Here is a 17,790-nt window from a genome sequence, read left to right on the forward strand (position 1 = left end):
TCAGGACATCGAGGCAGCCATGACAGAGCAACTAAAGACACTCATGAAAGAGGACTTCCAGAACTGCTTCAGAAAGTGGCAAGAATGATGGAATAAGTGTGTTCAAAGCAAGGGAGTCTTTTGGGGGAGATTGATGGCAATGTGTCTTTCACTATAATAAATTTTTTAAAATTTAAACATTCATCGTAGTTTTTTATCACACCTTGTATACTGATAAAGTATCTACTTAACACACAACTGACCTATTATAAAAGTGTTGAGTGAATTAACTATATTATGGTTTATTTTCCTTAGTCCCTCAGCAGAATCACAACTGGAAACTTCAGTCTCAACTTCAACCCTTCAATTATCCTCATGCCTGACAAAATTGTGGTATTTGTGACTTAACACCCAGAATATTGTTCCACACACTTTTTATGCAGTTTCTTTTCTTTTTAAAATAAAGTATGGATGAGAGGCACCAAGTTCTAAGCTTTTTATACTCCCAAATTCAAACCATCTTAACATGAAACTAGAATAAACTATCTGTAACAATAGAGGTTAGTGAGCCCTTTTATTTTTTAATCTTTCATATTTGTTTCTATGGCTCATTTTCTAAAGCCATATTGGTTTTAACTCTGTCAAAATAACAACATAATGAGATTCATTATGATTTACTGCCTGAGTTCACAGGTCTGTCACTACCAGTTCGGAGGTCTTATATATTTTACTTCTCTAAACCTCAGCTTCCCCATATATAAAATGTGTATAAAAATCATTACCTTAAATTAAAGGGTGGTCTGAAGATTTAAATAAAAAGACATGTGTAAAAGCTTGCAGTCAATGCTCAAAACAAAATCTGTTATCTACTCATTCACTCGTTTAACAAATGTTCACTGCCTGCCTATTAGGTGCAAAGCACTATTAACTAATATCTTCTAACTTAACCTCCATAAGGTTTGTAGATAAATAAATACATTTTAAAAAAGTATTGCTGGGCCAGCAGAGTGGCACATTGGTTAAGAGCTGGCTTGGGATTCCAGCTCTGAGCAGCAGGGCCCCTGTTCGGATCAGGGGCCAGTGACACTGCCCTCTACAGCTAGGATGGTGAACGGTGGCTCGACGTGGAGCCTGGCTGCCATGGGTCGCCGGCGATGGCGTAAGCTGCAGCCTTTGCTGCAGTGGACTGCCATAAGCTACTGTGTGTCCAGCAGCCAGTGGGAGTGGTCGGCAGCCAGTGTGAGCTGCCAAGAACCGCAGTGAGCAGCCATCCAGAGGTTGGCAACTGATCTGCCTTGCCCAGGAAGAGCACAATGATAATACCAACTTGGGCCAGTGAAGTGAGGTCCTCCACAACTAGACTGAAGAACAAAAGGATAGCAACTTGTCTGTTCCCCTTACCCCGATTCCCCAGTGCTGTTCCCCTCCCCCAATTCCCCAATAAAATCTTAAAACAAACAAACAAACAAACAAACAAACAAACAAAAAACGTATTTCTGGGCTGGCCGCGTGGCACGGTTGGTTAAGAGTTGGCTTGGGAGCGCAAGCTCTGAGCAGCAGGGCCGCCGGTTCGGTTCCCACATGGACCAGTGACGCTGCGCCCTCTATAGCTGAGATTGTGAACAACATTTCGACCTGGAACTGGGCTGCCGTGAGTGGCCGGCGATGGTGTAGGCTGCAGCTCCTGCTGCACTGGGCTGTCGTGAGTAACCGGGAGTCGCCGGCAGCCAGCGTGAGCATCAGGCAGCTGGCGAGAGCTGCTGTGAGCTGCTGTGAACCACTGTGAGCAGCAGTCCAGTGGCCGGTGACCGACTGCCTCACCCGGGAAGAGCGCAATGATAATACCAACATGGGCCAGTGAAGCAACGTCCTCCACAACTAGCCTGAAGAGCAAAAAGACAGCAACTTGTCTTTTCTCCTCCCCCAATTCCCCAATAAAATCTTTAAAAAAAAAAAAAAGTATTGCTATCAAAGTTATGCCACCTGATACATGGGAAAATCTACTGAAAGCTACTAAATTTTTCTATATTTGAAGTTATGGAAACCACTGTTAAAGAACATATCAAATTTATAAAGCAGTTATCAAAAAAACATTTTTTACTACTAACAACACATTCACCATTTTCTTGATACAATTACTATTTTGGATTTACTTTGTGGTTCTTTGGTCTAACTTACTTAGGTATTGAAAAGCCTATTATGCAAAACTCAAGAATGAGTAAAAAGGAAAAGATAAGTGAATGACAAAAGTATCTGCAGTATGCTAAAATTCTTCTGTTAAAATCACCTTCCTGTACTGGAGGAGTACAAGGTGAAGCTGATGGATTGTAGCAAACGTGAAAGCTTTTTGTTCTTAAGTGCATAGGAGAGAGAGGCAATGTTTAAAAACTGAATTGCAAAATTTCTGTCAATGTGAGATACTGTGATTTAAAGCATGCATGTCTCCTACACTAGACTCTCACCCAGACTTCTAATACTGGGATTTCTTTGGCAAAACAGAACTGGTATGTCTTTGCCCATGATAAATCCATGTAATAAAAATAAATGATTTATTTCAAGAAAAAGGAAACTGTTGCCTATCATCTGAATCTGTTCCACCATAAGCCCAGATGATAAAAGGATTGAATATGTGACTCATAGCTTCTCCAGGACTCAGTTTGCTATGGGAAAACCACCTTCCTATATGACAATCCTCTACTTATATAGGAAATCACAGTAAATGTAAAAGTGATTTAGGATGCTAAAAAATGATGTATGTTCTGATTTTCTGTGTGACGATGTATAGAATGTACTATAATGTGCCCAAATCAACACTTCCATTCTTAAAGTAATCATTTAAGTAATTCTACCTATAACAAAAAATTGTTTTGTTTTGTTTCTTTTTTTTTTCAAAAATCAATTAGTGGTTACCAGGGGTTGAGGGAAGAGAAGATTGGGGTGTTTTTGTTTGTTTATTTTTTTTAAGATATTTTTTTAAATTGGGAAATTGGGGGGATAGGAACAGCGCTGGGGAATTGGGGGAAGGGGAACAGACAAGTTGCTGTCCTTTTGTTCTTCAATCTAGTTGTGGAGGACGTTGCTTCACTGGCCCAAATTGGCATCATCATTGCGCTCTTCCTGGGTGAGGCAGAGCAGTCAGCGGCTTCTGGACGGCCGCTCACTGCAGCTGCTGGCTGCTCACGCTGGCTGCTGGCTACACACCGTAGCTCATGGCAACCCACTGCCACAGGGGCTGTAGCCTACGCCATTGCCGGTGACTCACGGCAGCCCAGCTCCAGGTTGAGCTGTTGTTCAGCATCTTAGCTGTGGAGGGCAGTGTCACTGGCCCTCATATGTGGGATCCGAACTGGGGCCCTCTGGCGTCCCAAGCCAGTTCTTAACCATCGCGCCACTTGTCCAGCCCTGGGGTGTTTTTGTTTTATGGGTACAGTTTCAGTTTGGCGTGATAAGAAAGTTCTGGAGGTGGATGGTGGTGATGGTTACTCAACCACGTGGATATATTTAATGCCACTGAGAAACAGTTAAAATGGTAAATTTTATTTTCTATATATTTACCACAATAAAAAATTTAAAAAATACTATTAGTCTTAAAAATGAAAACACATAAAAGAATGTGTTACTTGTTATAAATTGTTGTTCATCTAGGCTGATAATAAAAATCCCCCAAGGCAACTAAGTTAAAATGAGCACCCAATTAGATTAACTGAATAATTAACATAACAAAAACTTTCTGTGGTTGTGTTACCCCCCCCCCAAACTTAAGTTTTCTTTCCTATGGAAATGTTAAGTCTGCTCCCTAGTTTTTTAGTTGCTTAGCTCCTGGCTCTTCTCATCAGTCTGTGAATCCTAGGCTAAAGATTGCTCCTAGCCTGCATCCTAGAATTCTCCTTATCCCCCTGCTTCTTGATTGCTTTGTAAATCAGTTTCTGAATCCTAAACAATAGAAGTCTCCTACCCCTGCTTCAGATAGCTACTTGAAAGCCTGTAACTTACTAATATCCTCCAGGCCAGTAAGCTAAATGCCAAACCCATTCTGGGCCCAGACAACTGACACCACCTGAGTGACAGGCTGAATGGCCATAAGCTTCATGAGAGCTAACAGATTTATTAATTAAAATCTATTTTTCCTCATTCAGGGACCTTGGGGACACAGAGGATACCCCAGCAAGATTGCCAGTCACAACCAAAGATGCCAACATGGTCTTCCAGGTGGATCTCGAGACCCCTTCCTCTCATCTGAGATCAGATAGGGTGAGAGTTCCGTGAATCCCCCAGTAGGAAGGGACAAGTTTACGCCCCTGCCCAGCAGGAAGCAGATACAGAAGAAGAGATCGCCTGTCCCTCAATTTCCCATAGAGATTTTATGGGGGTCACGTCTCTCAAGGGGAAAACAAGGCAGGCAGTTAGAGGCAGGCATTGGGTCTCTGCATTCCTGCACATCCCACAGAGTGCGACCGCCAAGGGGACATCCCCTCTCCACCCAAAATTGCCCCTTTGGTAATTACCTACTCCTGTGGGAAAACAAAAGGGCACAAAATACCCAACTAGATCTGACCAGTCACTTGCACCTGCACAGTACCTGTTGTCAATCACAGGTACCAATCAAGTGGTCCCATGCTCTTAGGGGAACAGCCCATTCTAGAGAAGGGATAAAAACTTCAAGTTCTGGGAAGTCCGCCCTTTTTGGAGGCCTTCCCCCTTTTTGAACCCTTTCCTCCCTTTTTTGAGCCTTTTGAGCCTCGCCTTTGCACGTGGCCCGCTTCAAACTCTTTGGAATGTCATTTCTCTTCTAATAATGGGCCCTTGAGCCATTCTCTACTGCTCGGGCCCACTTCTACTTCTTTGAAATGTACTATCTCTTCGTATAAACTACTTTTTCAGTACTTTACTCCGGCACTTCGTTCAATTCTTTGCTCTAGTTGCCAAGGACTTGGACTCTGCGCCGAGAAGGGCCCACTCTCTGACATCAGTTGTTGAAAGGCACTAGCCATACCAGGAGAATACCCTTATTAAATTTTATACACATTTATGGCCAAGATAACAATACATTTGTATAACCATATCTTTATTAGTCAAATAGCAAAAGAAACCATGGTAGGAGTCAATACAAAATACAGACTTAAAAGCCTTGTTACTATAGAATTATCAGACTTGCCGCAATCCCCAGGGGTAGAAACTACTGGAACAAAATAGCTGTGAGGAGTCTATATTTTGAATCTCCCCCATACACACTCCCTTACCCCAGAAAATTGGGCTGATTTCTGTTTACTTACCACCAGTCCTAGTACGAGGGTGCGGACTCTTTCTCCTATCTCTGGTGAAATGTCATTGCCAAACTGCTGCAGGGTAGTAAGGAATCGTTTCAGCTTACTGAGTTGCCTGGCGCCACAGGCTGGGGGCAGCTGTTGATTAGCCAGAGAAGAAGAGGAAGAAGAGGAAGGCCCATTGCTAAAGCCATTGGGCGGCGAGGGGGCACCATTCAAGGCTGTGGGTGAATGGCTTGTGCCATTAGTTACTGTCAAGATCACAAAATTAGAAAGAAAAAATAAACTTACAGAGAAATCCACATGGAAATTACAACCAAGTTTCCTTCCCTTTAAATCTGGTAGATTTTGTAATTTAAAAACTGTTGGGGCTTTTTTGTAAAATGCTTTCTTTGGCTTCACAGGATTACCACAGGCTCAGGTACTCTATAATTAAATGGGTCTACTCCTCACACTGCATGGGTGCATTCTTCACAGAAGCTGATTATAAATGGAGATGGCTGTAACACAGAGACAGCCCTGCCTCCCATGTGCACATATGCCAACCACCTGAAATGTTTCAAACATAGAACAAATAGTGTTTGGATGTCAGCCTTTTGTCACCGGCTTACATCAGTATAACAGGACTATTTCTTTCTAAACTGCTACTCTAGAGAAAGTGTACATTTGGTGGAGACTAAATTTATCACTGAACATTTTTAATCATGTTTTGTACACACAACTGACAGCTGTGTTTATAGAAATTGGACTTTCAAGTGTTAACCTTATACCACCCAATTAGAAGGCTATTTTCTCTTCCTCACATTTCTTAACCACTTCTTTAGGGGAAATGCAAATTTCATGTAAGAAGCCAAAATGGATATGGTAATTATCAAGGAGCTATTTCAAGAAATTGAAAGGGTACATTTACCCAAATAATAGAATGGTTAGTGGTAATTCAGTAAATTCATTTCCAATAAAATTTATGTGAAAATCAAAATGATAATCCATAAGAAATAGGCTAGAAAAATTTGCACATTTTTCACTAAAGAAAATGTTGATTTTATAATGTTAAATTAATTAATTTAACAAATTGAAATTTACCAAATTCATTTCTAAATATAATTTTGATAAACTATCTCCAACAATAGTTTGAAGATATTTTAAGTGCTCTATTATTCTTAAAGTTTCAGGATAGTAATAAATGGTCTCTTGTCCTAAATGAGTACGAAAGCATCCTGTCAAGAAATTACAGCTCACTAGGGCCTCTCATAGGAGTCATATGCCTATCACTGTGACTTTGGGTAACAACAAAAAAATACACGATGACAGGGTTACAACTTGGCACTGTTGCAGCCTCCTGCTCCTTACACGTTTGGAACTGTCTTTTAAATGGCAGTGCGACACTGGACAAGCAGTCTGGGATGTGTATTTTGTCAATCTCTTTTAATCCCATGAATCTATTTTTGTCTGTTATTTTTTATTCATATAGATTCCATGGCACATGGTCTATAAATTGTCTTATTTGCAACAAATAGCATAATGCTATTTGTTTCATAAATCTTTGATGACAGTTTTAACCAGGACTTTGAGATTGATGAAAACAAAGCTATCTGCTATCCTTACTAGAACATACAGGAAAGAAAGTTGCTATTCTGTCAGAGTATTCTGTCCTTTTCTTGGATGACACGGAAAGCAATATACTCCATTGATTCAGAACACAAGGCCTGAGCCAAGATGGAATGGAGTAAAGGTTTTATAAAAGGTTAAAGACAATAATGATGCTCCTCATTTCAGAAAGTTTTCTATGCAACTGTTGTATAAAGTCTTATTTTGTGTCCAGACATTAGATTTTTATCATTTTAACTTAAAAATGTTACATTTTAACATGATTTGGAAATAATAGAAGTATTAGAAGATCAGAAGTAACCTAGAAATAATTACAGCACATTAACATGTTCCAAGTCAAAATGAACTAAAATAAAGAGATCCACATAAGTCTAATTAGAAGTTATAGTGGTAACAACTGGAGTTAGGATCAAATGTCGTGTTCTTCATTCGCTGACATCATAACAAACTACAACTTTGAAGCAATCACAAGGGAAGCGGGTATCGGTAGTCATACAAATTATACCTAAGAGAGGACAGACCCATCTGTGCTCAATAACAACTCACTGGCAAACAAATCATTATTATTATTTTGCTTCATTTCTGCATAATGCTGGATCTTCTTTTCCCTTAATTTTTGTTTGCAAAAAAAATTAATTTGAATTTCAAAACAAAAACAGGAAAGACAGAAATGCCTACTCACATGTTGTCGGTGTGAATGAACTAGTTCTCGGGGCTCCTTGAGTGGTTGGGGGAGGTGGCATCGTAGGAGGAGTCAGCCTAGATGGAGTCTTCACATCCACAGGTGAGTCTGGCATCGTGGAGTGCTTCTCAGTCCGATCTGGAAGATGCCACCATGAACATGTTACTTTCCTCCTTAAGCACCTCAGTTTTTTAAGTGGGGTTCATCTATTTTAAAAGTAAACAGAAGAAATCTAACATCTTCTATCGATAAAAAAGGCTTATCTACTAAAGTTTAAATCAGGACTTTATCATCCAAACCCTATTTAAGAAGGTGTAGCACAGATGGCAGGACCTTATTTGTAACTGGGTTATTTTACATCCTATTGTTATTTCTGGCTTGGGCAGATGTTACCTTGGTAGTGTTACATGCAAGAGCACAACTTCACTCAAAGCTGAAGCCAACATGAACAAGAGGTAAAAAATAGATTAGGAAGTAAGATGCTAACAAACCCCTCAGACAGCTCAGAAATAACACAAATCTGAAGCTCTGTTATGCAGGTAAGATACCGTTAAGAGACACCGTTTGGTGGTTTTTGTAACACCTGCCATCATTCTCTGTCCATGCTTAGTTTTCTGGCCTGTTAGATGAAGCAGGTTATGTTTCCAGAACATACCTTTCACTTTAATTTTTTTGTGTGCCATGTTTGAAAAATCACCGCTTTGTAAATGCCGTATGTCACACAATGACGTTAAGCTATTATTTACTTAGAATTTGTGAGTTTAGGACCAACCGCTTTAAACACATGAGACTAATATTTCAATTAATAATTTCAGGCAAAGTAAGAATGGAAAAGTACCAACTGAGACCTAAAAAGAAGTAAAAACCCTCCTTATATTTTTCATGAGTAAGGTGATAGATGTGGAGAAATTTCCTTATTACCCAATAATGAACATTTGCATTTCAGCACTGTTCTCTACTAAGTATACTTTTCCTTTGAAATTTTCAACTTTTTTTATCAATCTAATCTCTTTATCAAGTCTCCAGTTAAAAAATAGTTTTTGTTCATTACTTAGATCCAATTTTCTATACTCACGTACACATGTGCATACGTACACACATACACACACCCCAAACATGTCTGAGGTGCCTCTTGCAGCCTTAGACACAGGTATTTTACACTTGGACTTTTTGAAAAATAAAGTAACAGACTATTAATAAAGAATTGATCTTTTAAAACATTATAATAACCATATAGGTACAGAGTTCATTATTCAAAATTACTTGAAAGTCCATTATTAAAAGAAAATGAAAAGCCAAAAGTACTACTATGATAATTCCAAATCCACCTCACCTTTATTCAAAGCAGTTTCATAAGACTTGGATTGTAATAGAATACAGCATTTATAAGATGAAAGAATGTGGATACCATATTAGGGAAGTTGTAACAAAAGAATGAAAATTATCATCATTCTAATAAGAGCATTTTGAAAGATGATCTAGTTAACAGTATCAGGGTCTCTATTTGTTAATCTCTAACTGGTAGTTGAACAACAATGAATGTCCCTGTAGTGAATAAGTGTTTTGAGTAAGATGATGGTAAAGACACAAGTGGAGGACATTTCGACCTTTATCTTATTGCTAAAAATTGTCTTCATATTGCTATTCCAGATCATTTAAAAACCAGATCATTAAAAATCAGTATCAGTAAATCACTTATTCTAAAATACAGAAGTTAGGTAGGTTTAAAACCACTTCTTCAACAGTTAAATTCATTGCACAGTCTACTCACCTCAACCAACCTCAGCAACAAGGGACTAAATAGCTTTCCGCTTATGTTGCAGCTGAGGGAAGAGGTACAGCAGCAAATACAAGCCTCCCTAAATAAAGGCAAATATTTCTGTCATGCCAAGGAAGGAGGGATAAAGGGAAGCTTGCCAGAGTCGGCTGGGAGATAACAGTGAGAACTGCTGGTCCATCTGTTTTCATTCTGCTAACACTCACAAGAAACTGTTAGAGAAGCCAATCCAGATATACAGATTGAAGCACGTGGTTGCACAGACAGAGAAAAGGAAGAGCAGGAGGGGGGTGGAGAAGTGGGAATAATGAAAAAATAAATAAAGTAGCAGAAGGAAAAGAGAAGAAAGGGAGGAAAGACCAAAAGAGGGAAAAAATAGCCTGAAGGGAGAGAAATTTACCCTGGACGGCTTCCTTTACCACAGGAGCTTAAAAAGCTGAGCTCCAGAGGACACAGCCCTCACCTTACTTACCTTGATGTAGTTCTTGAGCAATACCTGAACTTGAAACCATATATCTTAAACCTATTTTTCTTTATTTTTTAAAAATAGCCTACACTAAGAAAAAAGGAATAAAGTATAAAGCTGACAATAGGTTTCCTTTTCAAACTTCAGATAATCTTTGTATTTCTGTCTTCATCTGTCCAATTTTAGAAAGATTTTTGATACATCATAGTTTTCACTTGAAAACATTTGAATATGTCTTGGTCTGCATTTGTAACATAATTCCTATCCGGAAGAAAATAATTAATAATAATAATAATTGTTATTATTATTAGATAAATGGTTTTAAATTCTTGAAATGTCATCTATATTTTAGGAACAATAACAGTTGAGCCAATGCATAGCAAACCACCACAACTTCTAACAGGAATATATACATTCTAACCGGAATAAATATAGATATTTAGGATTTTGACATTAGCCAAATTTCTGAGACGGTTAGCTTTACTCTGATCAAATGGAGTTCCAACCCAGAGATCTTACAAACTTAGACAAAGTGGGACCATATGTAACTCATTCTGTGCGGTTCAGTACAATCAATCCAGGATGGAGATAGACAGTGAAATAACCAGCCAAGTCTAGCCCTTACACACACACAAAGTCTCTGGAGTAGAAAGATTTCAAATAAATTCAGAAAATGTGTTTCAAGTATGCTGAGTTCTGTTGCATTTGTTCTGAATTATTAAAATATTTTTTTGAAATATATATTCTTGAAAATTTTATAGCAAACAACAGGAGAGTTGATTTAACCACAGAGCATTTCTCTCCATTTCAAATTAGAGGATATAGTAAAACCAATATTAAATAATAATACTCTTTATGTAATTTTTAAGTTCATGAAAATTATACTGTCCTTGTACATAATTTCCATTTTTAGTTGCTGTAGGAGAATGCTGATACTTATTAAAAGATTGACACAAAATGATAAAACAAAGAAAAACAATTCCTATTCGACAGGAAGGTATGTATAACTAAAAGGAATGCCTTTACCTCTACCTTAATGATTCACACCACTTCTGAACAAGATATTCCGTATGTGGTGACATTTCAACTCATATGGCAAATATCCAACACATATGTATCAAAGAAGGCTGATGGATAGAAGAAAGTGTGACAGTTATAGATACATTATTGATGCCATTTCAATATCCAATTCAGCGTCAGGGCCTTCTAGAAGTGGCATGTTTTCCATTTCCTTTTCTTTCTTTTTCTTTTTAAGTAAAAAAAAGGTATGGTATAATCTGCCATGGCACTTATTTTACTTTTAGTTGGTTGAAATAGTTCCAGACATGTTTGTAAGATATGAAGACTAGGCAGTCTACATTTTCATTGTTTACATAACATTCTAGATCTGATTAGTGTAAAAAGACAAAAAGTATTGTAAGTCTTCTATCAGAGTTGATCATGTCAATTATAATGGAAGAAATATCTATGTCTCAGAGGGGTATGGATTGAGGAGCTTCTGGGTCAATTAGTAGTTAGCCAAGAATTAGTCTTATTTGAATAAGAGTTAGTTAGGTAAGGAAGCTAGAAGGTACGCACTGAAGAGGATTAAGCCCAAGTGGGATGGAGATACTACTAGTGAAAAGGAGAAGGCAGTTAGGGAGGAACAAAACTGGGTACAGAATTTTATTTTTATTTCTCTGTTAAATATGGCAAATATAGCTCTGACAAGAGAGTCATTTAGTGGCTCCAAAGTCTGGGTGTCAGATGTTACAGGAGATTGTTGAAGACTAGAATGGTGGTCATCCAGCTTCCATTGTGCTACCATCTCATTTCCCTGATGACCACGTATGGTAATGTTCATTCCTACTCAGAACCCTTTGACAATGCATGAGAATAAAAGTCAAATACTAACATTTTAAACACAATGAAATTATACAGTGAAAGGGTATTTGGCATAATAGGAGATTTTTTTGGTTTCAAATGTAGATTCTCTCAACAATTAGTACTGAGCCCTTAGACAAGGTAGTTATCCTGAGCCTCAGTCCCTCACGAAAAGAGTGGGGATACAATCCTTGCTACCTTATCAGGATCCTAACTCAGTGAATAGTCATATCGTGCACCAACACAAGTGAGCTCCATTCTCTTGTGTCTTCCTCTCCATGATCCATTCACAGCTTTATTTCCAATGTCTTTCCCCAGTCTATGCTGTATCTATATAGGGAAGCTTGGTATTTCCTGCCTTTCTTTGTGTGCTGTTGTTCCCTTCATCTAAAAGGACCTGTCTCATCATGTACATTCTTCACTACCACATCCTCTTATAGCTTTCCCCAGTGCCCCAGGCACCAACCACATCATGCTTCCTCTGCCTCTCTTTTATCATTTATCACAGCCTATCTGTACGATAGTTACATATGTGTATGTGAATGTGTATTATACACCCAAACACACCAATCAATGAAAATTTTAAGCAACTTGATGGCATTTTTAAAAAATGCCTCCTTAAGAAGACATTTAAAAATAAATATAATCATAAGGATAGTTACATTCCTAACTTTTACAAATTCATTCACTGTATCATAGTCAATTTAGTGACATCAACCATAATTTCATGGCAAAAGACACACAGTCATCAATAGCGTATAAGTATATAATGAGAGAATGGAATGTAGGTAATGTGGGAAAATACTGGAGACCTGAAATTCAGTTCAACTCTGCAACTAATTTATTACATGGTTTTAAGCAAGTGTAAGAATGGCCTGTTGTTACCTCATGTCTTATAGGTATTTTATGAAGATTGTTATTGCTGAAACACAAATCTGATCATATCTATCCTCTGATTTAAAACCTTTCAGAGTGTCCCATTGTCTCCAGAATAAAATATAGAATAAAATATAAGCTCTGTAGCTTAGTTATGCACTGACACTGTTGAGTTCCTACTCAATAGCCCTTCTCCTCTCTTCCTTGCTGGAGAGCCCTGATCTTGTTAAGGTACACAATTTTGGGGGGTCAGATTCTCTTTGTTTATTACATTAATCAGGTTATTACATAAGTTCCCCTTGTCAGCAACAGGTTTCAGAGGTGAGTGCTGGGCTCTAATTCTGGACAATGGGTCATGAAAGGAAGTCTATGGAAGAGGTTCCAGAGAAAACTTCCTCACTTTCTAAACAGAAACCCAGGAAGGAAATAGTCCCTCTTCTTCTAATAGGGTCTTTTGCATCTATAAATGATTCCTTCATTTCATTTCTTTGGAGTCTAGTTTTCTTATCCATAAAATTAAGCATCTTGGATTACATGACCTCAAGTATCTTTTGCAAAAACTAATATTCTCTGGTTTCTTTCTGCCGGTGTGGTTTATGATCATCTCAAACATAAAGAAGACTAGCCAGACAACATATATCTGACAATAAAGTGACCATAAATAAAATTGTTTTGAAATTGGTGATTACAACCAGACTTTCTCTGGTCACATAAATTACTATGTTCACAAGTATATGTTTACATAGATTTTTTTTCCAATAAATTTAAAATTAACATGCATCTCTTACTTTCAAATACATTTCCAATCCTCATTACTAAATCATCATCAACGATTTACTTATAGAATAACCCTACCAATGTCCAATTGTCCCTGTTTAGTTATCAAAAGCCTCACTTTCATAGTCCAGGTTCTCGAAAGAGTAATCTACATTCACTTTCTCTGCTTCCTCATTTCCCATTCCATCTTACACATACTTGTAGTAGACACCTATGAGACTGCCTAAAGAGTTTCCCTCCCATACTAGGACCTGCCATACCCTCTAATCTCATGAATATCTTGGGAGTCACCATGCTCTTTCAGAACCTTGGTGACTGACCCATGCACAACATCTAGTCTAAGATGAGTGATCTCAGCCATTCCCCAGATTTTTATCTTCAGAATTGAAGAAAGAAAACAATCCTACTCCAGGGGTATAAGACTGGACTGTCTATTATCCTCCTCCAGTCTAGCAAGCACGTCTGTAGTGAAAAAGAAGGCAACCAATAGGCAGAAAGAAACAAAGAAGAAAAATGGCAAGACATTATCCTGACAGAACTGTTTCTCATTCTACTGGATCCTAGGAGCTACTTGCATTTCTAAAATTCCTACGATTTGTATCTTCCAAACCATATACAGATCCTAATCAATCCCTCCTTTGCCTAAAACCTAGTTTGAGTTGACTTTTCACTTGAAACCAAAGAATCCAGACTAAAATAACCCTTAAATGTAGCATCATGGGAATGTAATTCCCACTGAAATTCTTCTTGTCTCTTTATTATTAATCCAAAAACACTTGCGGCCTTTATCTGGCGTGTTTGTAGCATCCGATATCGTTTACCACTTCTTCCTTCTTGAAACATTACTATCCTCAGGATTCCATCATTCAAACACTCTCATTTTTCTCAGGCCTCTCTGACTTCTACTTCTCATCTCTCTTAATGGTTCACCTTTCTCCACCTGTGATAACTACAGGTATTTCCCCCCAACATTCCTTGATAATTCCTCTCTAAATTTTTTTTTTTAAAGATTTTATTGGGGAATTGAGGAAAGGGAACAGCGAAGTTGTTGTCCTTCAATCTTAGTTGTGGAGGGCCCAGCTAGCTCAGCTCCAAGTCCAGTCACCATCCAGCTGTCTGTGGGCAGCTCATGGCTGCTCAGCTCAAGGTGCCGTATTCAATCTTAGTTGCAGGGGGCGCAGCCCACCATCCCATTGAGGAGTCCAACCGGAAACCTTGTTGCTAAGACCGCACGCTCTAACCACTGAGCCATCTGGCCGGCCAGCAGCAGCTCAGGGCAGCTCAGCTCAAGGTGTCATGTTCAATCTTAATTGTGGGTGGGCATAGCCCACCATCCCATGCAGGAGTCGAACTAGCAACATTGCTGTTAGGAGCATGTGCTCTCACCAGCTGAGCCATCCTGTTGGCAGTTCAGCTTGGGCACAGCTCACTGGCCCATGTGGGAATCGAATGGGCGACCGTGTTGCTCAGAGCTCGTGCTCTTAACCAACTAAGCCACTTGGCCAGTCCCTAAATTTTTATTCTACATTTTTTCCTTAGTGACTTTATTTGTGTTGTGATAGTCACACCATGGTCATTATTATGTGGATGACTTTACCTATAACTCAAGATCTAACATCCTTTCCAAGTTCTAGACCCAAACATCCAGAGGTCTACTCATTTCAACAGCTTAAATTCAAACCCTCATCATCTATCATTTCTCACCTGGCCTATTCACCAACCCATTAAATGACTCACTGTCCAGTACCATTTTTCTCTATCCATCTCAAAATCACATCTAGTCATTTTACTACATATGTCAAAGATGCCACCAGAGATCTTACCCCTTTCCTCTTAGTAATCCTCAAAGACCTTTTATAATGTTAAGCATACAGTCCTGGTGCCTTAATAGAGCAGAGAAAGACTTTCGTGACCCATCTGGCTCCTGCAACTGCTCCAGACCCATCTTCATTTCTCCCATCCACTGCCATCTCCACCTCTGAACTCCATACTGAACTACTGTAGCTCTCCAAATGCCCCTGGGTCACTCTCCGGTTCCACCACATTGCATCCTTTCCCTAGAATACTCTTTACCCAACAAATGCCTGGTTAAGTCCATCATTCCTTTAAAACTCCATTCAGGTAACACTTCAGCCAGAAATCTTTTGCTGACAACCCTTCCATCCCCAGCTGGCCCAGACTGTCCCATATTCCCCTGTTACACTGTTGAGATCCCTCTTACAGCACTGATCACGCTGTATTTAGAATGAAGGTCAGCCCCTCCACTAGATCATAATTTACGTAAGGGCAATGGTGACATCTTATTTGTTTTTATATTCCCAGAACTTTTCCCAGTGCCTGACACATAGAAGGTGCTTAATAAATTTAGTATTTTAAATAAATAGATATTACTATAATGTCATAAATCATGTCTATGGTCACAACTTTGAGACTCTAGAACTTTAAGAAACATGACAGATTTTAACTTAAGATAAAATCATCTACTATATCTTTTTACTATCATCCTAAAAAAACCCTAAAAATAATTTCTACATTCTGAAAACATTAAGTACCCAAAGATAAATCTAGAAAAACACTAGTAAATTATAGATTTCATCAGTTTTAAAATACCTTTCAGTAATCAAAATGTATTTCCTAAGACCTTTTATAATATTAGGAAAAAGAGCTTTATAAGGCAATTTATACACATATGACTTAAAGCACCCTTTTTTACAATAGTATCAGAGTAGTCATAAATATGCACATTCAAAACAAAGAGAAAAGCATATGAACCAAAACACACAATTTCTTCCACATAAAATTTTTTTGTTACTTGTCTACGGATGGTGGCATTACAGGTTATTTTTGTAGTTTATTCTTGTTATTTTTCTCTTTTATGTAAATGTTCTACAATGACCATGTTTTATTTTTACACTCAAAAACATACCGAAAGAAACAGGATAGGGCCGGCCGAGTGGCGAGATGGTTAAGAACTGGCTTGGGATGCCAGAGGGCCCCAGTTCGGATCCCACATATGAGGGCCTGTGACCCTGCCCTCTACAGCTAAGATGCTGAACAATAGCTCAACCTGGAACTGGGCTGCTGTGAGTCGCCAGCGATGGCGTAGACTGCAGCCCCTGCTGCAGTGGGTTGCCATGGGCTACCGTGTGTAGCCAGCAGCCAGCGTGAGTGGCCAGCAGCCAGCGTGAGCAGACAGCAGCCGCAGTGAGCAGCCGTCCAGAAGCCGGTGACTGATCTGCCTCACCAGGGAAGAGCGCAATGATGGTGCCAACTTGGGCCAGTGAAGCAACGTCCTCCACAACTAGACTGAAGAACAAAAGGAGAGCAACTTGTCTATTCCTCATTTCCCCTTCCTCATTTCCCCAGCGCTGTTCCCATCCCCCAATCCCCCAAAAAATAAACAGGATAAATCACCTAAAATCAATCATTAAGCACTGTATCAAATGCTCTGCATGCTTTATCTCATTTTAAATCTCACTATGAAAAGGTACTACTTTTCCCATCTTATATAAAAAAACTGAAGCCCAGAGAGGTTGAATAATTTGTCCAAGGTTATAAGCCAGAACTTATTCCAGGCCTTCTGAGAGTTTATTATCATCTGAAACTAATGTTATTTTATACATGATCTGGAAAACTAAAATAAAGCAAATTCAGTAAATGTTAAATCTAGAGTTAGCATTATACTAGAACTGCACCTTCCAATACTACTGTACTAGCCACATGTGAACATTCACATTTTAATTAATTAAACTTAAATTCATATTCCTCAGTCACACTAGCCACATTCAAGTGCTCAACAGCTATGGCTGCATGGGTACAGAGTTGTAGCTGATGGCTACAGTATCAGAAAGCTCAGTTACAGAACGTTTCCGTCATCATAAAAGGACACCATACATAAATGGCTCTGAAATGCTATACTGTACTAGAAATGATGACTCCATGGCAGGAGTCCATGAAGATGACAATGTACCCTGAAAGGGTGGGGATAAGGGGGTGTAAATGCCTTTGGCCTCATCCTGAATCCCTTCCAATCCCATTTAGATCTTTCACTAGATTGGGCTTCTGCATACAATTTCATTTGATAGTTAAAGAGGTAGGAAAAATAAAAGTTTGAAACCCAATGACTAAGATAAGTGAGCACTGAGGAAGCAGGAGAATAGGACATGCTCAGTCTAGGTAATTAGTGAACATGAGGTAACTACGCTAATGAGAACAAAGCCAAGGGCTTAGTCCTGGAAGGAGCCAGTCAGCAGCTAGGTCAGCAGCTGGTCCACAATCAGAGATGACAGCCTGAAGCATAACTTCACGCCTTAAAAAACATGAACTTGGGTTAAGATTTGGGCAAAAGAATGAGGCAAGTTCATATTAATTTATTACTATTTCTAGAAAAATGACTTCAAAAATGTTTGGGTCAGGCCGGCCGAGTGGCGCGATGGTTAAGAACTGGCTTGGGACGCCAGAGGGCCCCGGTTCGGATCCCACATATGAGGGCCAGTGA

General features: G+C 39.0%; 1 protein-coding gene across 9 annotated transcripts in view; it reads right to left on the bottom strand.

Moving 5' to 3' along the window:
• The window catches only part of RUNX1T1 (RUNX1 partner transcriptional co-repressor 1), a 169,052-nt gene that overhangs the window by 65,223 nt on the left and 86,039 nt on the right, over nucleotides 1-17,790 (bottom strand). For 8 of the 9 annotated variants that reach the window (XM_019624982.1, XM_019624979.1, XM_019624977.1 and 5 more), the window contains 2 exons: nucleotides 7,534-7,671; nucleotides 5,253-5,494 (listed from right to left, as the gene is read on the bottom strand). In XM_019624982.1, coding sequence (XP_019480527.1) covers nucleotides 5,253-5,494; nucleotides 7,534-7,671 — 380 coding nt within the window. Of the gene's footprint in view, nucleotides 1-5,252; nucleotides 5,495-7,533; nucleotides 7,672-9,304; nucleotides 9,332-17,790 lie in introns of those variants that run through there. The other variant, XM_019624985.1, reaches the window with a different exon arrangement.

The sequence above is a fragment of the Hipposideros armiger genome, unplaced genomic scaffold (assembly GCF_001890085.2).
Source record: "Hipposideros armiger isolate ML-2016 unplaced genomic scaffold, ASM189008v1 scaffold_611, whole genome shotgun sequence".
Taxonomy (NCBI): domain Eukaryota; kingdom Metazoa; phylum Chordata; class Mammalia; order Chiroptera; family Hipposideridae; genus Hipposideros; species Hipposideros armiger.